Here is a 16888-nt window from a genome sequence, read left to right on the forward strand (position 1 = left end):
AAACACAAAATCTGTTTACATTAGTATTATACCGTTACCGTCAGTCAATCACAAAATCAAATGTATAACAATAGTGAGGTATCATCAGCATAAATATGAGCTTCCATAAAGTAAGTCAGCACAGTTTAGTTTAGAAGTACCATCATTCATAACAGAGTTTAATATTGTGAGCATAAGGCACTTGAAATATAACCCTCATCTTTTCCTTTGGAAATAGGGCAAGAGTGTAGGACCTGTATAGGCACAATGTGTTCTCATCATCTTTTCTCATTTATCATGTTTCTTCAGTTTCCTTTCTTCTTTCCTGGAGCCTTGGGACTAAAAGTGACAGAAGAGAGAAAGAAATGACACATTTATTGTGCGGTTAAAAGAAAAACAAAGCAAGAATATGCTATTTAGTGTTATATATTTCTCTACATATGTGGACTAGTTCACATTATGTGTATCTGTCTGTCACAATGCTTGTTTTTACACACACAAGTCAATGCATTCTTGAATATTATACACAGAGGTAAATATGTTGTAAAACATACCCAGCAATTTTACATTGCTCATTTGGGAAATGTATAATTGAGTTTTGCTTGCATTTTATATTCCCATTACACAGTACATGAATGAAAGTATGTGCAACTTTGTAATTCACAGATTTAGCTATTTCAACTAAACCCATCATTAACAAGTGCAAAAAAAGTCAATGGGTGCCGTCAGAGTCTAAACAGCTGATAAAAACATCACACTAATCCACAAGTTTTTGTACAAACATGCAGCTTTTCACTTCACAAGACGATAATTGATGGACTGGTGTAGTGTGGATTATCGTGATGTTTTTATCAGCTGTTTGGACTCCCATTCTGACGGCACCCATTCACTGCAGAGGATCCATTGGTGAGCAAGTGATGTAATGCTACATTTCTCCAAATCTGTTCAGATGAAGAAATAAACTCATCTATATCTTGTATGACCTGATGGTGAGTACATTTTCAGCAAATGTTCATTTTTGGGTTTAAATAATAATTATTAATAATAATAATTTAAATAAGCATTAATTTAATAGTGTTCTTTTCTGCATGACAGTGTCCCTTATGTATGGTCCACGAAGATGATATTTGCTCCATCTTTAGTTGAAGGCCTTCCCAGAAAGGCGGAGGCTTTTAGGAATTACAATGTTCATGGAATTAAAAGTTGAACAAGCATGTGGTGTGGTTTCCTCATACTTTTAGCCATGCCATTTATTTATATAAGAGTTCAGTTAGTGGTTAGTATCCTCATGCAGCAAAATCATCTCTGAAAACCTGTTCTAGTTGCATTTTTGATGTCAGCATGTACCCTGAAAAACCAGCTTTTCATGTTTGAAAGCTGATTTCATAGTGTTTTTCAGGTAGTTTGATGTATAAAATGTTTAATCAGCAAATCATGATTGATTCATTCATGATTAATAAACTCTCATTTATATTAAGATTAATTATTAAAATGTATGAATCATTGTTTTGCTTGTGCATCACTGCATTTAATGTATGCTGATGTAAATCAAAAATATATTATTACTGTGTGTAAATTATTATATTACAGAAATAAAATCACTAACAACACACAAAAAATTAACTCAAAAACCCCAGTGAAAAATCCAGATATATTACATTCTCACAGCAATGTAAATATAGGAGAAATTATTGCCTTAATTGTCCTAAAAATTGCCTTCGTATTCTTTATACAAAACCTGCATTCCTTTTCCTTTTAATTTTTTTAATTAATTGCTTTGATTTTGGTGTGAAATGTGACGTGTTTTTATCTACACTGGGGTTATATACACACGCACACACAAGAAAGATTCACTTCTGAGGCTCATATAAGAAACAGAAACTCTATTCTCTATTTGATGTTTATTGTCAGCCTCAAGAAAGAGGCCACTATAAGAAATAAGCCACCAGGGGCTGTACTTCAACTCTTCACAGGCTATTTACAATATAGACCATAGTGCCAGAGACAGGGCTTAACAGAGGCCGTCCTCGATTTATTAGCTGGGATGACGAAATCTGCGCAGTCTTTCTGCAATCAGGAGGTGTTAACAGTTGTCACAGAATACAAAAATTAAACATAAATCTCAACTGGACATGTGCAATGTTTTGTATTTTTGTACATGCGATCACTTTCAGCTCAAGTATTTAGAATCAGATCTATTGACCGATGAGCCAAAAGAAAACAAAGACAGTTTTCAGTTCACATTGTACTTGTTTCATAATGATTCACTGAAAATACTCATCTTTTGTAACCCTAATATTCATGATGATATATCTTTAAGGGCCATGTTCTGACATACCACCATCATAATAATCTCTCATGAACAAATATGAAAGATTTATATGATGGTCAGCATCAAGTGTCAGAAAATGGCTTGTGGTAAATTCTCTCACTCACACACACACACACACACACTCACATACACACACTCACACTCACACTCACACACACACACACACCTCTAGATAACGTATAACCACACAAACACAATAGCTGCCTGAGGCCACTCTCGGCTCATTAGTTTCTGAAAAAGTCTCTGAAAACAACTCACTGATGGAGTTTAAGGTCTAGACTTTCAGCTTTAGAGCTGCTGCAGGGAACTATTTGAACATTACAATTTGTGAATTAAAGTCAACATGAAATGTCATTTACAACTCTTTTTAGCTTTTTAACATATTAAATGATAACAAATATACCCTAGGTACCAATTTAATTGTGTAAAGTGAGCATTACATACACTGGCGATCAAACGTTTGGAATAATTATTAAATTAAAATTAAATTAAAAGTTGCCTCTTATACACACCAAGGCTGCATTTATTTCATCGAAAATACAGTAAAAAGAGCAATACTGTGAAATACAATCGCAATTTAAAATACTGCTTTCTATTTGAATATGATTTACAATTAAATGTATTGTTGTGATGGCGAAGCTGAATTTTCAATCATTATTGGTGCTCAATTATTATAGTTCTTATTATCAATGGTTTTTATTAAAAGTTTTTGCTGCTTAATATTTTTGTGGAAACTGTCATACATTTTTTTTTATCAAGATTATTTGATAAAGATCATTAAACAGCATTTATTTGAAATAGATTTATTTTATTTGTAAAATTATAAATGCCTTCATTAACCGTCACTTTTGACAAATTGAATGCACCCTTGCAATAACAAATAAAATTGTAAATTTTTTTCTTTCTTTCATTTTTTTATCATACTTGCCCCCAAATTTTGAGTGGTTGTGTATCACGGTTTTCATAAAAATATTAAGGAGCACAACTGTTTTCAATATTGATAAGAAGAAATGTTTCTTGATAATGAATGTGACACTGAAGACTGGAGTAATGATGCTGAAAATTCAGCTTTGCATCACAGGCATAAATGACATTTTAAAATATATTCAAATAGAAGAAAATATTTTACAATATTACTGTACTAGTTACTGCATTTTAATCAAATAAATGCAGCCTTTTAAAAATATCCTAACTATTCCAAACTTTTGGCCACAAGTGTAAATGGGAAGGATTTTATATTTATTATTTGCTGTTATAGTCATAATATTAGTACATTAACAGCCATTACATTTCTGTATTCCCTATTTTAATATACTTAATATACACAAAGTGCACAGCATCATGTAATAAGAAAGTAAGTCATTTTCATTTCATGTTGACTTCAAAGACTTCAAGTCAATTAGTGCATGTAAACAACCAAAGAAAGTAAACTGAATCACTGCTGGCCACATTTCTTCATCCAAAACAATGAAGAATTCAAATCTACTGACTAAATTCATCATTTAGCAATCAAGCAGCACTTAACCCAGTTCTTTTTGATATTACATGAATCCTAACATGCATATAAAACCCATTACGAGCAACAAAACCTCTTCACCAAACCACAACCATATACTTCCCCCAAACCCTATTTACTACGGCAAAAACAGAAAATAAAACATTCATTTTGTATCAGGTCGTGCTCTTGAGGTGTGTGGGGATTTACTGAGAACAGTTTTGGCATATTTGTATCAAATGTGTGCACAAAAATGTTTGTACAATACATAACATAAGATAAATCCACAAATCTTGATTCATTTTTTGCATCATAAAAAGAAGATATAGTATTTTGATATTATGTACAGAGTAAGAACTATATTAACATTTTATAGTTACCATTCAGTCACAAGTTGATTGAGAAAGGCACAGCATTAACCATTTGTTGGTTAAGCAAAACTAGTCCCCCTCACACAGAGAAAGGATTTTATATTTATTATTTGCTGTTATAGTCATAATATTAGTACATTAACAGCCATTACATTTCTGTATTCCCTATTTTAATATACTTTTGAGGATGGGCAAATTGTTACGTTTAGATAAAACATTACAAAGACACAAAGTGCACAGCATCATGTAATAAGAAAGTAAGTCATTTTCATTTCATGTTGACTTCAAAAGAAAAAAGTCAATTAGTGCATGTAAACAACCAAAGAAAGTAAACTGAATCACTGCTGGCCACATTTCTTCATCCAAAACAATGAAGAATTCAAATCTACTGACTAAATTCATCATTTAGCAATCAAGCAGCACTTAACCCAGTTCTTTTTGATATTACATGAATCCTAACATGCATATAAAACCCATTACGAGCAACAAAACCTCTTCACCAAACCACAACCATATACTTCCCCCAAACCCTATTTACTACGGCAAAAACAGAAAATAAAACATTCATTTTGTATCAGGTCGTGCTCTTGAGGTGTGTGGGGATTTACTGAGAACAGTTTTGGCATATTTGTATCAAATGTGTGCACAAAAATGTTTGTACAATACATAACATAAGATAAATCCACAAATCTTGATTCATTTTTTGCATCATAAAAAGAAGATATAGTATTTTGATATTATGTACAGAGTAAGAACTATATTAACATTTTATAGTTACCATTCAGTCACAAGTTGATTGAGAAAGGCACAGCATTAACCATTTGTTGGTTAAGCAAAACTAGTCCCCCTCACACAGAGACACACGCATATGCGCACACAATGAAAACAACCTTCAATGAGGTGCCATTTGGTTAGAAAATGAGCAGGTTAGTCTATTTCCAGCACAGAAAAGAGCTGTGAGCTGAAAATGCCAAAGACGAGGGTGGCAAAGCAAGAATCCACATGGAAACAATGTGTTAAGTGATTGCCTGCCTGTCAAATATTTAACTAGCTCTGTAGTTGAATTCAATATTTTAATGAAGTTCAATGCCAATTAGTAGCCATTTTCAGACTTGTGAGGATGGCATCTCTTAACACATAGTGGACTGGCAGAGAGAAATGTTTGAGATGAATGTAACTTATAAGTCCCTGCAAGCTGATTTAAAAGCATCCCTTTATCTGACATATCTCTACTATTACTACATCAGCCCAAAATCACTCAGAATGAGACCAAACTCAACACGCCGGCAACAAAGTGCCACAGACACGCATGAATCAAGCTCTTTGCCACTGTACAAACATGTTTTAACTGGAAACACGGCAGACATTCACACAGCTTTTCACAACCATTATTTTTCTTCGTCTCTATTTACACAATTAACAATGATTTTGGCAAAGAACTTGTAGCGTGTAGAAGCAGCTATGAGTGAATCTCACAAAACCGGTCAAAATGACGTCTGGGATTAATTTGACACCAAAATCAAAAGAAAATGAACCAGAAATTTCATACATATATGTATATATTTTTAAATAAGAAGATTAAGCCTGTTTTGTCGACCATTAAGATTTTTGCATTGTGACTTTTTGCTCTATTTTCAACATAAATAAGCACATTGTAAAAAACTAAAGATTTTATTTTATTTAAATAAGAGTATTTATATGTCATGATAGTAGATTTATACTGAATTTAATTCTTATTGTTTTTAATTAAAAAAAACACATTTAAATTCAAAAGTACATATGTATCATGGTAGTAGATGTTTGTTTTATTTTAATGCAAGTTTATTTTTATTTATTTATTTGCATTGCATTAATACAAATTTGGGAGTTAAATGTGCTTAAATTTCACAATGCAAACATTTGTATTGGTACTTAATAGGCTTTCTTTTTTTTTCTCTCTGCATTTTGACGTAGAAGTTATAGCCTAGGTTTTGTGTGATTCACCCTTTAGTTTTCAAGTCAATCCAGCCCACTGTTCCTCTGCTCAGCAGTAGCCTGGCAATTATGTTCTCGTCTTCTTCCCCAAGACTGAGTTGTCTAACAGGAAAAAGCTGTTTAAGGCAAACAGGGAAGGGAGGTGAAGACGTTTGAGAGAGATATGCCTACGAAGGTGAAGAATGCCACTGCTTGTTTTTGGTAATAAAAAAGAGAAAAACTGAAAACCCCAAAACCTACATCTACGTCTCTCTGGTTTGTGCTTTCCAAATGAATTAAGTGCCGACAGCCATGTTCATGAACGACCTAGTCTGAACCAGATGGTTAAGTGTTCACAGAAGCACCCAAACCCACAGCAGCAGAGAGAAACGAGAAAGAGGAGAGAGTTAGGACTTCCACCGAGAGAGGTAAAGAGCGATTAATGGAAGGGGGCACAGATTTCATTTCACCAGCACTGACTTTGGGAGGAAAGCTTCCAGCTCCGAGTCTCCTCCTTCGCTGTGACTAGATGAAGATGTGCTGGTGCTGGAAGTGCTGGCGTTTGGTTTGGGGAGACTGTACATATAGACGGCTCCTATGACCAATCCTGCGCCCAGCGTGAAGATCAGGTCCACGTGGAAGCCAAAGAGGTAGACGGACGTGATCGTGGACACAATGATAGAAAAAGAGGTGGCGAAGCCTTTGAGAATGTTGTCCGCGTATTTGACGACAACAGCTACCAGAAGGCCGCCGAAGGCCTGGTTGAAGATGACGCCCCACACCATGGGTGTGTAGCCGAACAGGAAGCCTTTCTCGGCGATGGCGGCGCCGTCGTTCCACCACATGCCGAGGAGACCCAAAACTGTCCCGAAGATCCCGAGCTGGATGTTTCTCATCCACACCGAGGCCGAGCTGCCCTTCAAGATCTTCTCGAAGTAAACGCCGGCAAACCCGGAGGATAGGCAAGAGATTATCACGGACACCAGGCCCTTGAAGTAGTTCTGGTTGGTGCTGGTCAGAGCCTCCTTCTGTTTTCCGCCCTCCTGCTCCACCTGGACGATCGCCACACCGGCGAACAGCAGCACTAGAGAGATCCACTGGATTTTAGACAGACTCTTGCGCAGCATGAGCACTGAAAACAACGCTGTGGTCAAGATCTTCAGCTGATACGTGACCTGCAGAAAAGAAAAAAAAGTGTTAGATGGAAATTTTGAATTTGTTCAAACTGTTTCCATTAATGGATTTAAAACTGTAAATCAACCATATGCAGATATATATGAACGTTCATTACTATGCACTGTTACATTGGTGCATATAAACAAATTATAAAATACAACTTCGCCCTGTGTTTATTTAGTAAGATGTAGCATAGAAACAGTGTTGGTATTGTTTTCAGTAATTGAAATAAAGTTAAAATAAAACAAATAGTATTAAAGTGAAATAAAATTAAAGCTATATGTGACCAACCATGGACCACAAAACCAGTCATAAGAGATTTATACATCATCCGAAAGCTTAATAAATAAGCTTTGTTAGGATAGGACGATATTTGGCCGAGATACAACTATTTAAAAATCTGGCATCTGAGGGTGCAAAAAAAAAAAAAAAAAACTAAAATCAAAATATTGAGAAAATCACCTTTTAAAGTTGTCCAAATGAAGTTTTTAGCAATGCATATTACTAATCAAAAATTAAGTTTTGATATATTTACGGTAGGAAATGTACTAAATATCTTCATGGAACATGATCTTAACTGTCACCGTCCCACCTGTGGGACGTTTGGACCTCTTTTTTTGTTGTCTTTTTTCTCTATCAAATCTTTTAGTAATCATCATAAATCATATATCATTTGAAAGCTTAGAAGCCCAAGATTCATCCTGTGAAAACCATTTCGAAATAAGACATTGCATTACCATGGAAATGGTACTTTAAAATCTTTTGGCGGTTTCCTCCCCCTTAGTGGGCAGTGTCAAGTGTCATATTACAAAATGAATTACGGTCTTTTAGAATCAAAACTTTTTATAATCTTGACAAAAAACATATCATTGGAAAGGTCTGATTTTAAATGGGGGGTGACAGTTAAGGGGTTAATATCCTAATGATTTTCGGCATAAAAGAAAAATCGATAATTTTGACCCATACAATGTATTTTTGGCTATAGCTACAAATACACCCCAGCGACTTAAGACTGGTTTTGTACTCCAGGCCAGGGTCACACAGAAGTGTCACCGTACCACCTGTGGGACGTTTGGCGCTCTTTTTGTTGTTGTCTTTTTTTCTCTATCAAATCTTTTAGTAATCGTCATAAATCATATATCATTTGAAAGCTTAGAAGCCCAAGATTCATCCTGTGAAAACCATTTCGAAATCAGACATTGCGTTACCATGGAAACGGTACTTTAAAATCTTTTGGCGGTTTCCTCCCCCTTAGTGGGCAGTGTCAAGTGTCATATTACAAAATGAATTACGGTCTTTTAGAATCAAAACTTTTTATGATCTTGACAAAAAACATATCATTGGAAAGGTCTGAGTCTCAGGATTCCATATTCGGTGGTAAAAGTAATATTGACAGAGAAATCTAGACATTTATGACAGAAAAATGCATTAAAAAAAATTCAATGGAGTTTGGATGGCACCCGGTGGCTGTTTGTAGTATAACGCCCTAAATAAAATCTCACAGGAAACTCAATTTTTTTCATATCAACTTCAAATTTGGAACATAACTTATATCAACTTTTAATTTTATACCAATTTTAGAGTAAAACCTGATATGTAAAATATTTATTATATATAAAATAAAATAAAATTAATATAGTGCATTTTCTTTACAGTAAATTGAAATTACTATAACTTTTTGATACTTAAATTTTTTGAAAAAATTCCACTTTTGCGATAATTTGCTGATTTTCTTCTTTAAAAAGAGACCAACCTTATGTCTGTATTCCAAAGTGTTCATAAATTACAACAATTTAAGTTTGGATAGTGCACCTGCATGCCTATTTTTTTTTTAAATGGGGGGTGACAGTTAAGGGGTTAATATCCTAATGATTTTCGGCATAAAAGAAAAATCGATAATTTTGACCCATACAATGTATTTTTGGCTATAGCTACAAATACACCCCGGCGACTTAAGACTGGTTTTGTACTCCAGGCCAGGGTCACATAGAAGTTTAAAAAAAGCTAATAAAAATGACAAACTCACAAAACAAAATGAGTAACACTTTAAATAAACTGAAAATATGAATGTATTTCAATATGTTAATAAGTACTATAATATCATAAATAAAATACTAATACTATACTAAAATAAAAACATGCCTTTTAACAAGAATTCTCACGCATTTTAATTCCTACATAAAACATTTTAAAACTACTTGGCTGCAATGGCTGTTTAATCAGAGAAAGGATAGAAAGTAGTTGTGTAATACTAAATTACAACTCTTTTGGTGTAAGAAACTTGAACTAACATTATAAGCAGACTTAAAGACTTGTATAATTTGTTGCTTAATTTTTGGTTGAATTTCGTTGTCAAGTTTTTTTTCCCAATTTTGTTTCTTTTTTTTTATTATAGTTTTTTGGCCTAATAACATCTGGCAAAGGGACTACCAATGAAAACTAGCCTTTGGGCTAATTTGGGTACATTTACATTCATGAATGTTGATTAATGTACACTGTCCCTTTATTGTGTAATAAATAAATAAAAATAAAAGTGTCACAAAAGTCTACAGTTTGGGACGTATGAAGTGAAAAGGACTGAATCTCTCAGGAGAGAGAGGTGAAGACAGGGCATAAACAAATTTTGGAGCAGTCTCACCTGGAAAGTGGCTGCTGGTAAATTAGAAATGGCCACATACTGCAGGTTGTTCTGTAAAGTGTAGATGAGTGATGGAACTGCTAACTTCAGCGTGTCCAAATACTGTACAACTATAGAGTCATACAACAACGATACAAAGGACTTCACATTACCTGTATTTACAAAAAATAAGAAAAGGCATATTATCATCAGACATACTGCTGCAATACTACTACTAATAATAAAAGTAGTAATTAAAATATATGCGTGACCACAAAACCAGTCTTAAGTGTCCATTTTTCGAAATTGAGATTTATACACCATCTGAAAGTTGAAAAAATACGCTTTCCATTGATGTATGGTTTGTTAGGACATACAACTCTTTGAAAATCTGGAATCTGAGGGTGCAAAAAAATCAAAATATTAAGAAAATCGCCTTTAAAGTTGTCCAAATGAAGTTCTTGGCAATGCATATTACTAATCAAAAATTAAGTTGATATATTTATGGCAGGAAATTTACAAAATATCTTCATGGAACATGATCTTTACTTAATATCCTAATGATTTTTGGCATAAAAGAAAAATCAATAATTTTGACCCATACAATATTTTTGCTACAAATATACCCCAGCGACTTAAGACTGCTTTTGTGCTCCAGGGTCACATATATATATACATTAATTATTAGTAGTACAAATTTTTTTTTATGTTTTTGTATCTTATGCTCACCAAGGCTGCATTTATTTAATCGAAAACACAGTAAAACAGTAAAATTGTTTACAAAAAATTTGAAAATGCTCTAGCTAAAAATAACTGTTTTTATCTGAATTTATTTTAAAATGTAATTTATTTCTGTGCTGCAAAGCTGAATTTTCAGCATCATTACACATAAATTATTAGTAGTACTAATTTTTTTTTAATGTTTTTGTATCTTATGCTCACCAAGGCTGCATTTATTTAATCGAAAACACAGTAAAACAGTAAAATTGTTTTAAAAAAATTTGAAAATGCTCTAGCTAAAAATAACTGTTTTTATCTGAATTTATTTTAAAATGTAATTTATTTCTGTGCTGCAAAGCTGAATTTTCAGCATCATTACTCCAGTCTTCAGTGTCACATGATCCTTCAGAAATCATTCTAATAAAATGATTTAATGCTCAAGAAAGATTTATTATTATTATTGTCAATGTTGAGAACAGTTGTGCTGCTTAATATTTTTGTAACTGAGATACATTCTTTTCCAGGATTTTTTGATGTATAGAAAATTCAAGCATTCACAGTGTTTATTTGACAGAAATCTTTATAACATTAAAAATATATTTACTGTCACTTTTGATCAGTTTAATGCAAACTAATATAAATCTTAATTTCTTACATAAAAAAAAATCTATATAGATTAGTGTTGGGCACTTCAGACACACAAACATAACATGAATGTCATTCAAATATTAAGGTGGCATTTCTTTTCAAATGCATTTTGAATCAATAAATATATATATATTGTTCAAATAAAACACAAAAAGTATTGTAAGGTAAGACATTAATCTTTGAATCACACGCTGCACGTAACATGCCACAATGTGATTCCAGTGAACGCACCTCTCTTCTGTATCAGGATGATGACCACACAGGTGGAGACTTTAAGAACTTCTGCCATCACCACGGCTGACGTGGTGTAGAAATGATCTCCCGGCAACGTCCGCACGTAACGGATGCTGAGGATGAGCGACGCATTCTGGATCACCAGAATCGCCAAACTGATGTACTTCAACTTCCTATTGACTGCAAGAGACATAATCTTTTAGTCAACTTTTAGTCAAAACTAGCTTTTATTACTGACAGTGTGAAACCGGATAACTGAAGGCTAAATTAACGGATCTGAACACTGACGTCAGTTTAATGGCAGCATTTCATTTTTCCGAATGAGGCTAGTCCAGGAGGGCCACAGCCCTGCAGAGTTTAGCTCCAACCCTAATTAAACACACCTGATCCAGCTAATCAAGTCCTTCAGGCTCAATTGAAAACTACATGGTTTGTGTGTTGGAACTAAACTCTGCAGGGCTGCGGCCCTCCAGGAACTGAGTTTGACACCCCTGGGCTAGTCAATGTTTAGGTTGTGTTTTCAGTTAGGACACACCTACACACGTCGACAGCGGGCGAATGTTTGCTCAATCCAGTGGCAACACCCTGCTTACAGACACTTCATTCATTCACCAAACACTTTCCTTAGTTCATTTTTTAGCCAACGCAGTTCACTGGCAAACTAGGTACCAAACAGCCAAAACTACAACGTTATCTGACTTAACATTAAAAGGTGAGAAAACAAAAGATATCAAAGATATAAATAAAGCCAAACATTTGACAAATCTCACTAAAAAATACAAAACAAATAATTATTTACTATGGTGTTATTATTAGAGAGATTACGTACAACAACAAAAAAGTAAAGTTTCTCGAGACTTTGGACACTATAGACATGATGAACAGGAATTGTGAAACATATAAACTTGTTTTGCTGGTTTATAGTGCGCTGATGTCTTTTTTGTCTGTAAAGAACGTGATAAATGCAGACGGACTGAGAGAAGTGCCACACACCCTCTGTCACAACGTCAAAACCCATCTGATAAAGGAAAAGAGCTGCAAGATGACAATGGGCAGGTCAAAACGTTTCACAGTTTATTTACTGACTGAGGAAATTCAAAGTGCTTTACATGAGAAAATCACTGCCACGATTAACCTTTTTGGTGCATGACATTCATTACAACAGAAGTCCTAGAGAATTTTTACACATACACAGCAGTACAAAGACAGTGAATAAAGTCTGGTGCAATGCATTAGGTATGAGCTAACAATTTATATTTTTACAGCATTTAGTCATCTAGATTGTTGATTTATAAATATAATATTGTTTTTGTTCATTCATGTTTGTTCACAATAAATGGTTAACTTCTACATCTTGAGATGTAAAATCTATGTAGAAATTAACACAGAACTAACCTTAACAAACACTAAACTAAATTAATAAAGGCTGTACAAACGTCCATTGTTAGTTCTTTTTAAAATAATAATAATAATAATAATAAAACTAAAAATGTGTTGTTAATATTTGATTAGAAAACTATGAAATGCAGTGAACAGACGTGCAACTTTCTCAAAGTAAATTTGGAATGACTATATTTTTGAAGTAAAACCAAAAAAATAGATATTGTTTTCCTTTGCAATATCGTAAATGTGTTGTATCGAGCTCCTGATTTCCATTATTTGGGCTCTACATCAAAACTACCCTTACAAAAAAATGTCCCGTAGTAATCCATAACCAATTCCATGGTACTTTGATTTTCACTATAGTATTGAATGACTGCCATGTTCATGCTATTTACATAGAACTTCAAAAAATACTATAGTATATGCATAAAATCTATAGTACTATGAATTTTTTTTCCTAATAGTTTACAAAATACAAAATACCAGAATTACTACAAATGTTATTGTTGCTACTGGACAATCATAATAAATTAATCTGAGACTAACTTTAAATGAGAATCTTTGTATTTTTTACTTTGCTGAATACTTGAAAGATTGCCATACTCATGAACCATGGTATTCATTCTAAGATACTTTAAAGAATACCATGGTACTTTTTATAAGTGATGATATCATACGGCAATACCTCAATACCATTTTCATATGTCATGTTATTTACATTGTCCGTCAAACATTACCATGATATACGTCCAATAACCATGGTAATATATCAAAGTACGTCTTTATTACAGGTGACTACGGAATTTGGGTGGTAACTATGGTTACCATTCTTCATTTTCTAACGGGCGAGTTGACTTCGTTGCATTCGTTGAAACCATAGAGTCCTTAAGCTGTCAGACGTTTAAACAATAAATAAAATGCTGTTATTCACCTTCATTCTGTCTTCGGGTGGATGTTTTATCTTCAGTGCTTCTGTTAGGACTCTCATTGACTGCTGCTGCTGCCATCATCATCCTCAAACATGCACCCCAATCTGTCCACAAACTCACACGATCCGCTCGATCTGTAATGGTTACAGAGCTTAATGATAACTTCCCCGCCTCTGCCCCATGAAACAGCTCACAGATGCGGTGAATGAGGTGGAAATGATCAGAGCTGCTGAGGAAAAGTGTTGACGTCCCCAAACACACAAGCACTTCCTGTTACGAGATCTTCTTCACTTTCTCGTGTTCTGAATTATGGAGACGTTTTAGCGCCGCCTGCAGGCTCGGGTCAAACAAATAACATTACCAAAAAAGTAATAGGTACTACCATGGTACACTGTTTGTATTATACCTTTAGTAAAATCTGGCCCTAAAGGTTCGTTAGACTCTCCTCTTTTTGATAACACTAACTTATTTGTTGACCAAAGTCTTCTCAATGCCATGTCAAACAAAGACATCCGTTCAATTATTAATAGATCTCAGATTTCTTTACCTGCTTGTGTGAGTTTTTGGAATAACATATTTAGTGATATAGAATGGGAAGAGTTTTGGCTTCTTCGACAAAAATTCTTCTTATCTAATAAAGTTGTTGAAGTCTCTATCAAAATTATCCATAATTGTTATCCGGTAAATTACAAACTTGCTAAATTTAACAATAGTATTTCCCCCAATTGCTCCTTTTGCCTTCAGTCTGAAGAAACAATCAATCATTTATTTTGGGACTGTGCTTATTCTAAAGTGTTCTGGGTTGACTTTTCCAATTTTGTTAAAAAATATTTATATCCAAACTTTTGTATAACCCCAAAAATTGTGTTTTTTGGTTACTCCTTGAATTTAGATCTTTCTCAGTGTAAATTTATTATTAATCTATTGCTATATCTTGCTAAATTTTACATTCATAAGTGTAAATTTTCAAAGAAAACTCCCTACTTTTTTATTTTCAGGAAAGATTTTGATGTATATGTAAACTCTTTAAGAAACTCTAATAATTCTATTGCATGTAAGACTCTTTCATGGTGTAAATCTTATAAGCTAACATAGTATGCTTTGGAGTATTGTTTGTAACCCTTATTGTCTTTTGTTCTTACTTGTCTTTGTAATTGTATTTGTTGTTCTTCTATTGCATAATAAAAAAAATTTTTTTTTAAAACATGGTACACTGTTGATATCATATGACAATACCATGCTATTTTCTTATATAGCCATTTTTAAGGGAATTATGCGACCCATGGAGGTTTGGGGATTAAGGATTTTAGTTTAGTTTAGTTTAGTTTGTTTAGTGAAGGAAAAAACATATTTCCAATAATATATTATTTTATTACTGCACTATTTGCAAAAACATTTGTATATTAGAATTACCATAGACTATTACATTTAAAATTTAGTTTTAATTCTTAATTAAATCTGTGCTATCTTTAACATTTAATTGACACAATGTATGGACTAAACAGGTAACTAAACTATTGCTATAGTGTTGCTCAAAAATCCATTGAAAACTGTCTCTCAAGAAGTATGTTTTGCTCTACGGGAACCTCTAGATGGCAGAATCAAGCAATAGTTTCTGTAGTCTTTTCACCGCATGATTCACAACCGAGTCTGAAATTATCAATTGCAATTATTATATAATCTTATAATGTCTGTTCATTTGAATAAAAGTTATGCCTATGGTTTACAGTAAGGAAATATACAGATTCTTTCTGAACAAAACTAGACATTATTTGAGGCTGTTCAACACGCATCCTCACACAATTAACCCAACACCTATACAGATTGAGAAAAGGGGCATGCAAAAAAAACATAAAATGTGCAAAATGTGTCTTTACTGCTTAAATACACATTTGTCCTCATAAGTAATAATATTTGACGTTGTTCAGATTTATTAACAGCTGATTTTAATTGTAGCCTACAATGTGATAAAGCGACTTTATACGACAAAAATTAATGCAAATATTATCATAATTGCATAGTGTTTATTTGCTTTTTTTTTTTTTACAATACATATTTGCCACTAATTATGATATAATGGAAAAGTGAGTTGTTTATTTCAAAACAAAGACATATCTATAAAATCGCTTAAATGGAACATCTTATGACAACTGTCACATTACACTGTTCAATACACAAGTATTTATACTGAAACAGTTCTGCCAACCCACGCAATGTCATAAAAGCTTGCTTCTCCAGTCTTCTGCATCGAGATGATAAACAGACACGTAAGAACTTTAAGAAACTCTGCCATCACAACAGCAGATGTGGCCAAGAAATCAGACAACGTCCACACGTAGCTGATGCTGAGGATGAGCGATACATTCTGGATCACCAAAATCACCAGACTGATGAACTTCATTACCTTCACTGCAAGAGACATGGGAAAGATATTTAGATCTAAACACAGGCAAACGCCAGCGTTACGAACATTTCTCCTTTTTCTGAATGTAGCTAGTCACTATCATCAGTTAAAGACACACCTAAACAGATGAATTCATCTGCACTGGATATTCACGCTGTTGCATGTAGAAATAATTTCCTGGCAATCAAGTTAATTTATCAATGCCATTAGACTGAGAAATAATACTAGAATGTGAGAATTAAAGCAAGAAACATTGTATTATCAAAAATATTATTGCACATGTTAGCCTCTCTGAATATCACAAAATAAGGAACAAAAAGCAAGTCTGGTTTCTGAAGTTTGACCAGTGGATGGACAGACATGTGATTATCTGGTTTCTCTGTTTTACAATGATCCCATTCTCTGATGGCAGTCCCACACTATAAAGCTCCAAGGTAATAATATGGTACTTTCATAAGGATGGTATGATAGGCTAATACAGGGGTGCCCAAACTCGGTCCTGGAGGGCCGGTGTCCTGCAGAGTTTAGCTCCAACCCCAATTAAACACACCTGAACCAGCTAATCAAGCTCTTACTAGGCATGCTAGAAACTTGAAGGCAGGTGTGTTGAGGCAAGTTGGAGCTAAACTCTGCAGGACACCGGCCCT

The 16888-nt window shown here is 33.8% G+C and overlaps 1 protein-coding gene across 1 annotated transcript; it reads right to left on the minus strand.

The window, feature by feature from the left end:
• Positions 1–230: 230 nt before the first annotated feature.
• Positions 231–14109, minus strand: LOC107743096 (UDP-galactose translocator-like). Its single transcript, XM_016556209.1, has 5 exons — positions 13840–14109; positions 11523–11705; positions 9945–10096; positions 6611–7305; positions 231–318 (listed from the first exon to the last, which is right to left on the minus strand). Exons 1-5 carry the CDS (start codon positions 13919–13921, stop codon positions 285–287), a joined length of 1146 nt encoding a protein of 381 aa, XP_016411695.1. The 5' UTR covers positions 13922–14109; the 3' UTR covers positions 231–284.
• Positions 14110–16888: the final 2779 nt, after the last annotated feature.

This window comes from Sinocyclocheilus rhinocerous, unplaced genomic scaffold, assembly GCF_001515625.1.
Source record: "Sinocyclocheilus rhinocerous isolate Xijiao unplaced genomic scaffold, SAMN03320098_v1.1 scaffold797, whole genome shotgun sequence".
Classification (NCBI taxonomy): domain Eukaryota; kingdom Metazoa; phylum Chordata; class Actinopteri; order Cypriniformes; family Cyprinidae; genus Sinocyclocheilus; species Sinocyclocheilus rhinocerous.

Excerpts from the sequence above, each read along its gene's own strand:
- LOC107743096 (XM_016556209.1), bottom strand. The coding sequence starts at position 13,921 with ATGATGATGGCAGCAGCAGCAGTCAATGAGAGTCCTAACAGAAGCACT. Across the intron at positions 11,706-13,839 it reads CACCCGAAGACAGAATGAAG|TCAATAGGAAGTTGAAGTAC; the intron begins GTGAATAACAGC and ends TGTCTCTTGCAG. Across the intron at positions 319-6,610 it reads CTGGAAGCTTTCCTCCCAAA|TCCCAAGGCTCCAGGAAAGA; the intron begins GTCAGTGCTGGT and ends TGTCACTTTTAG.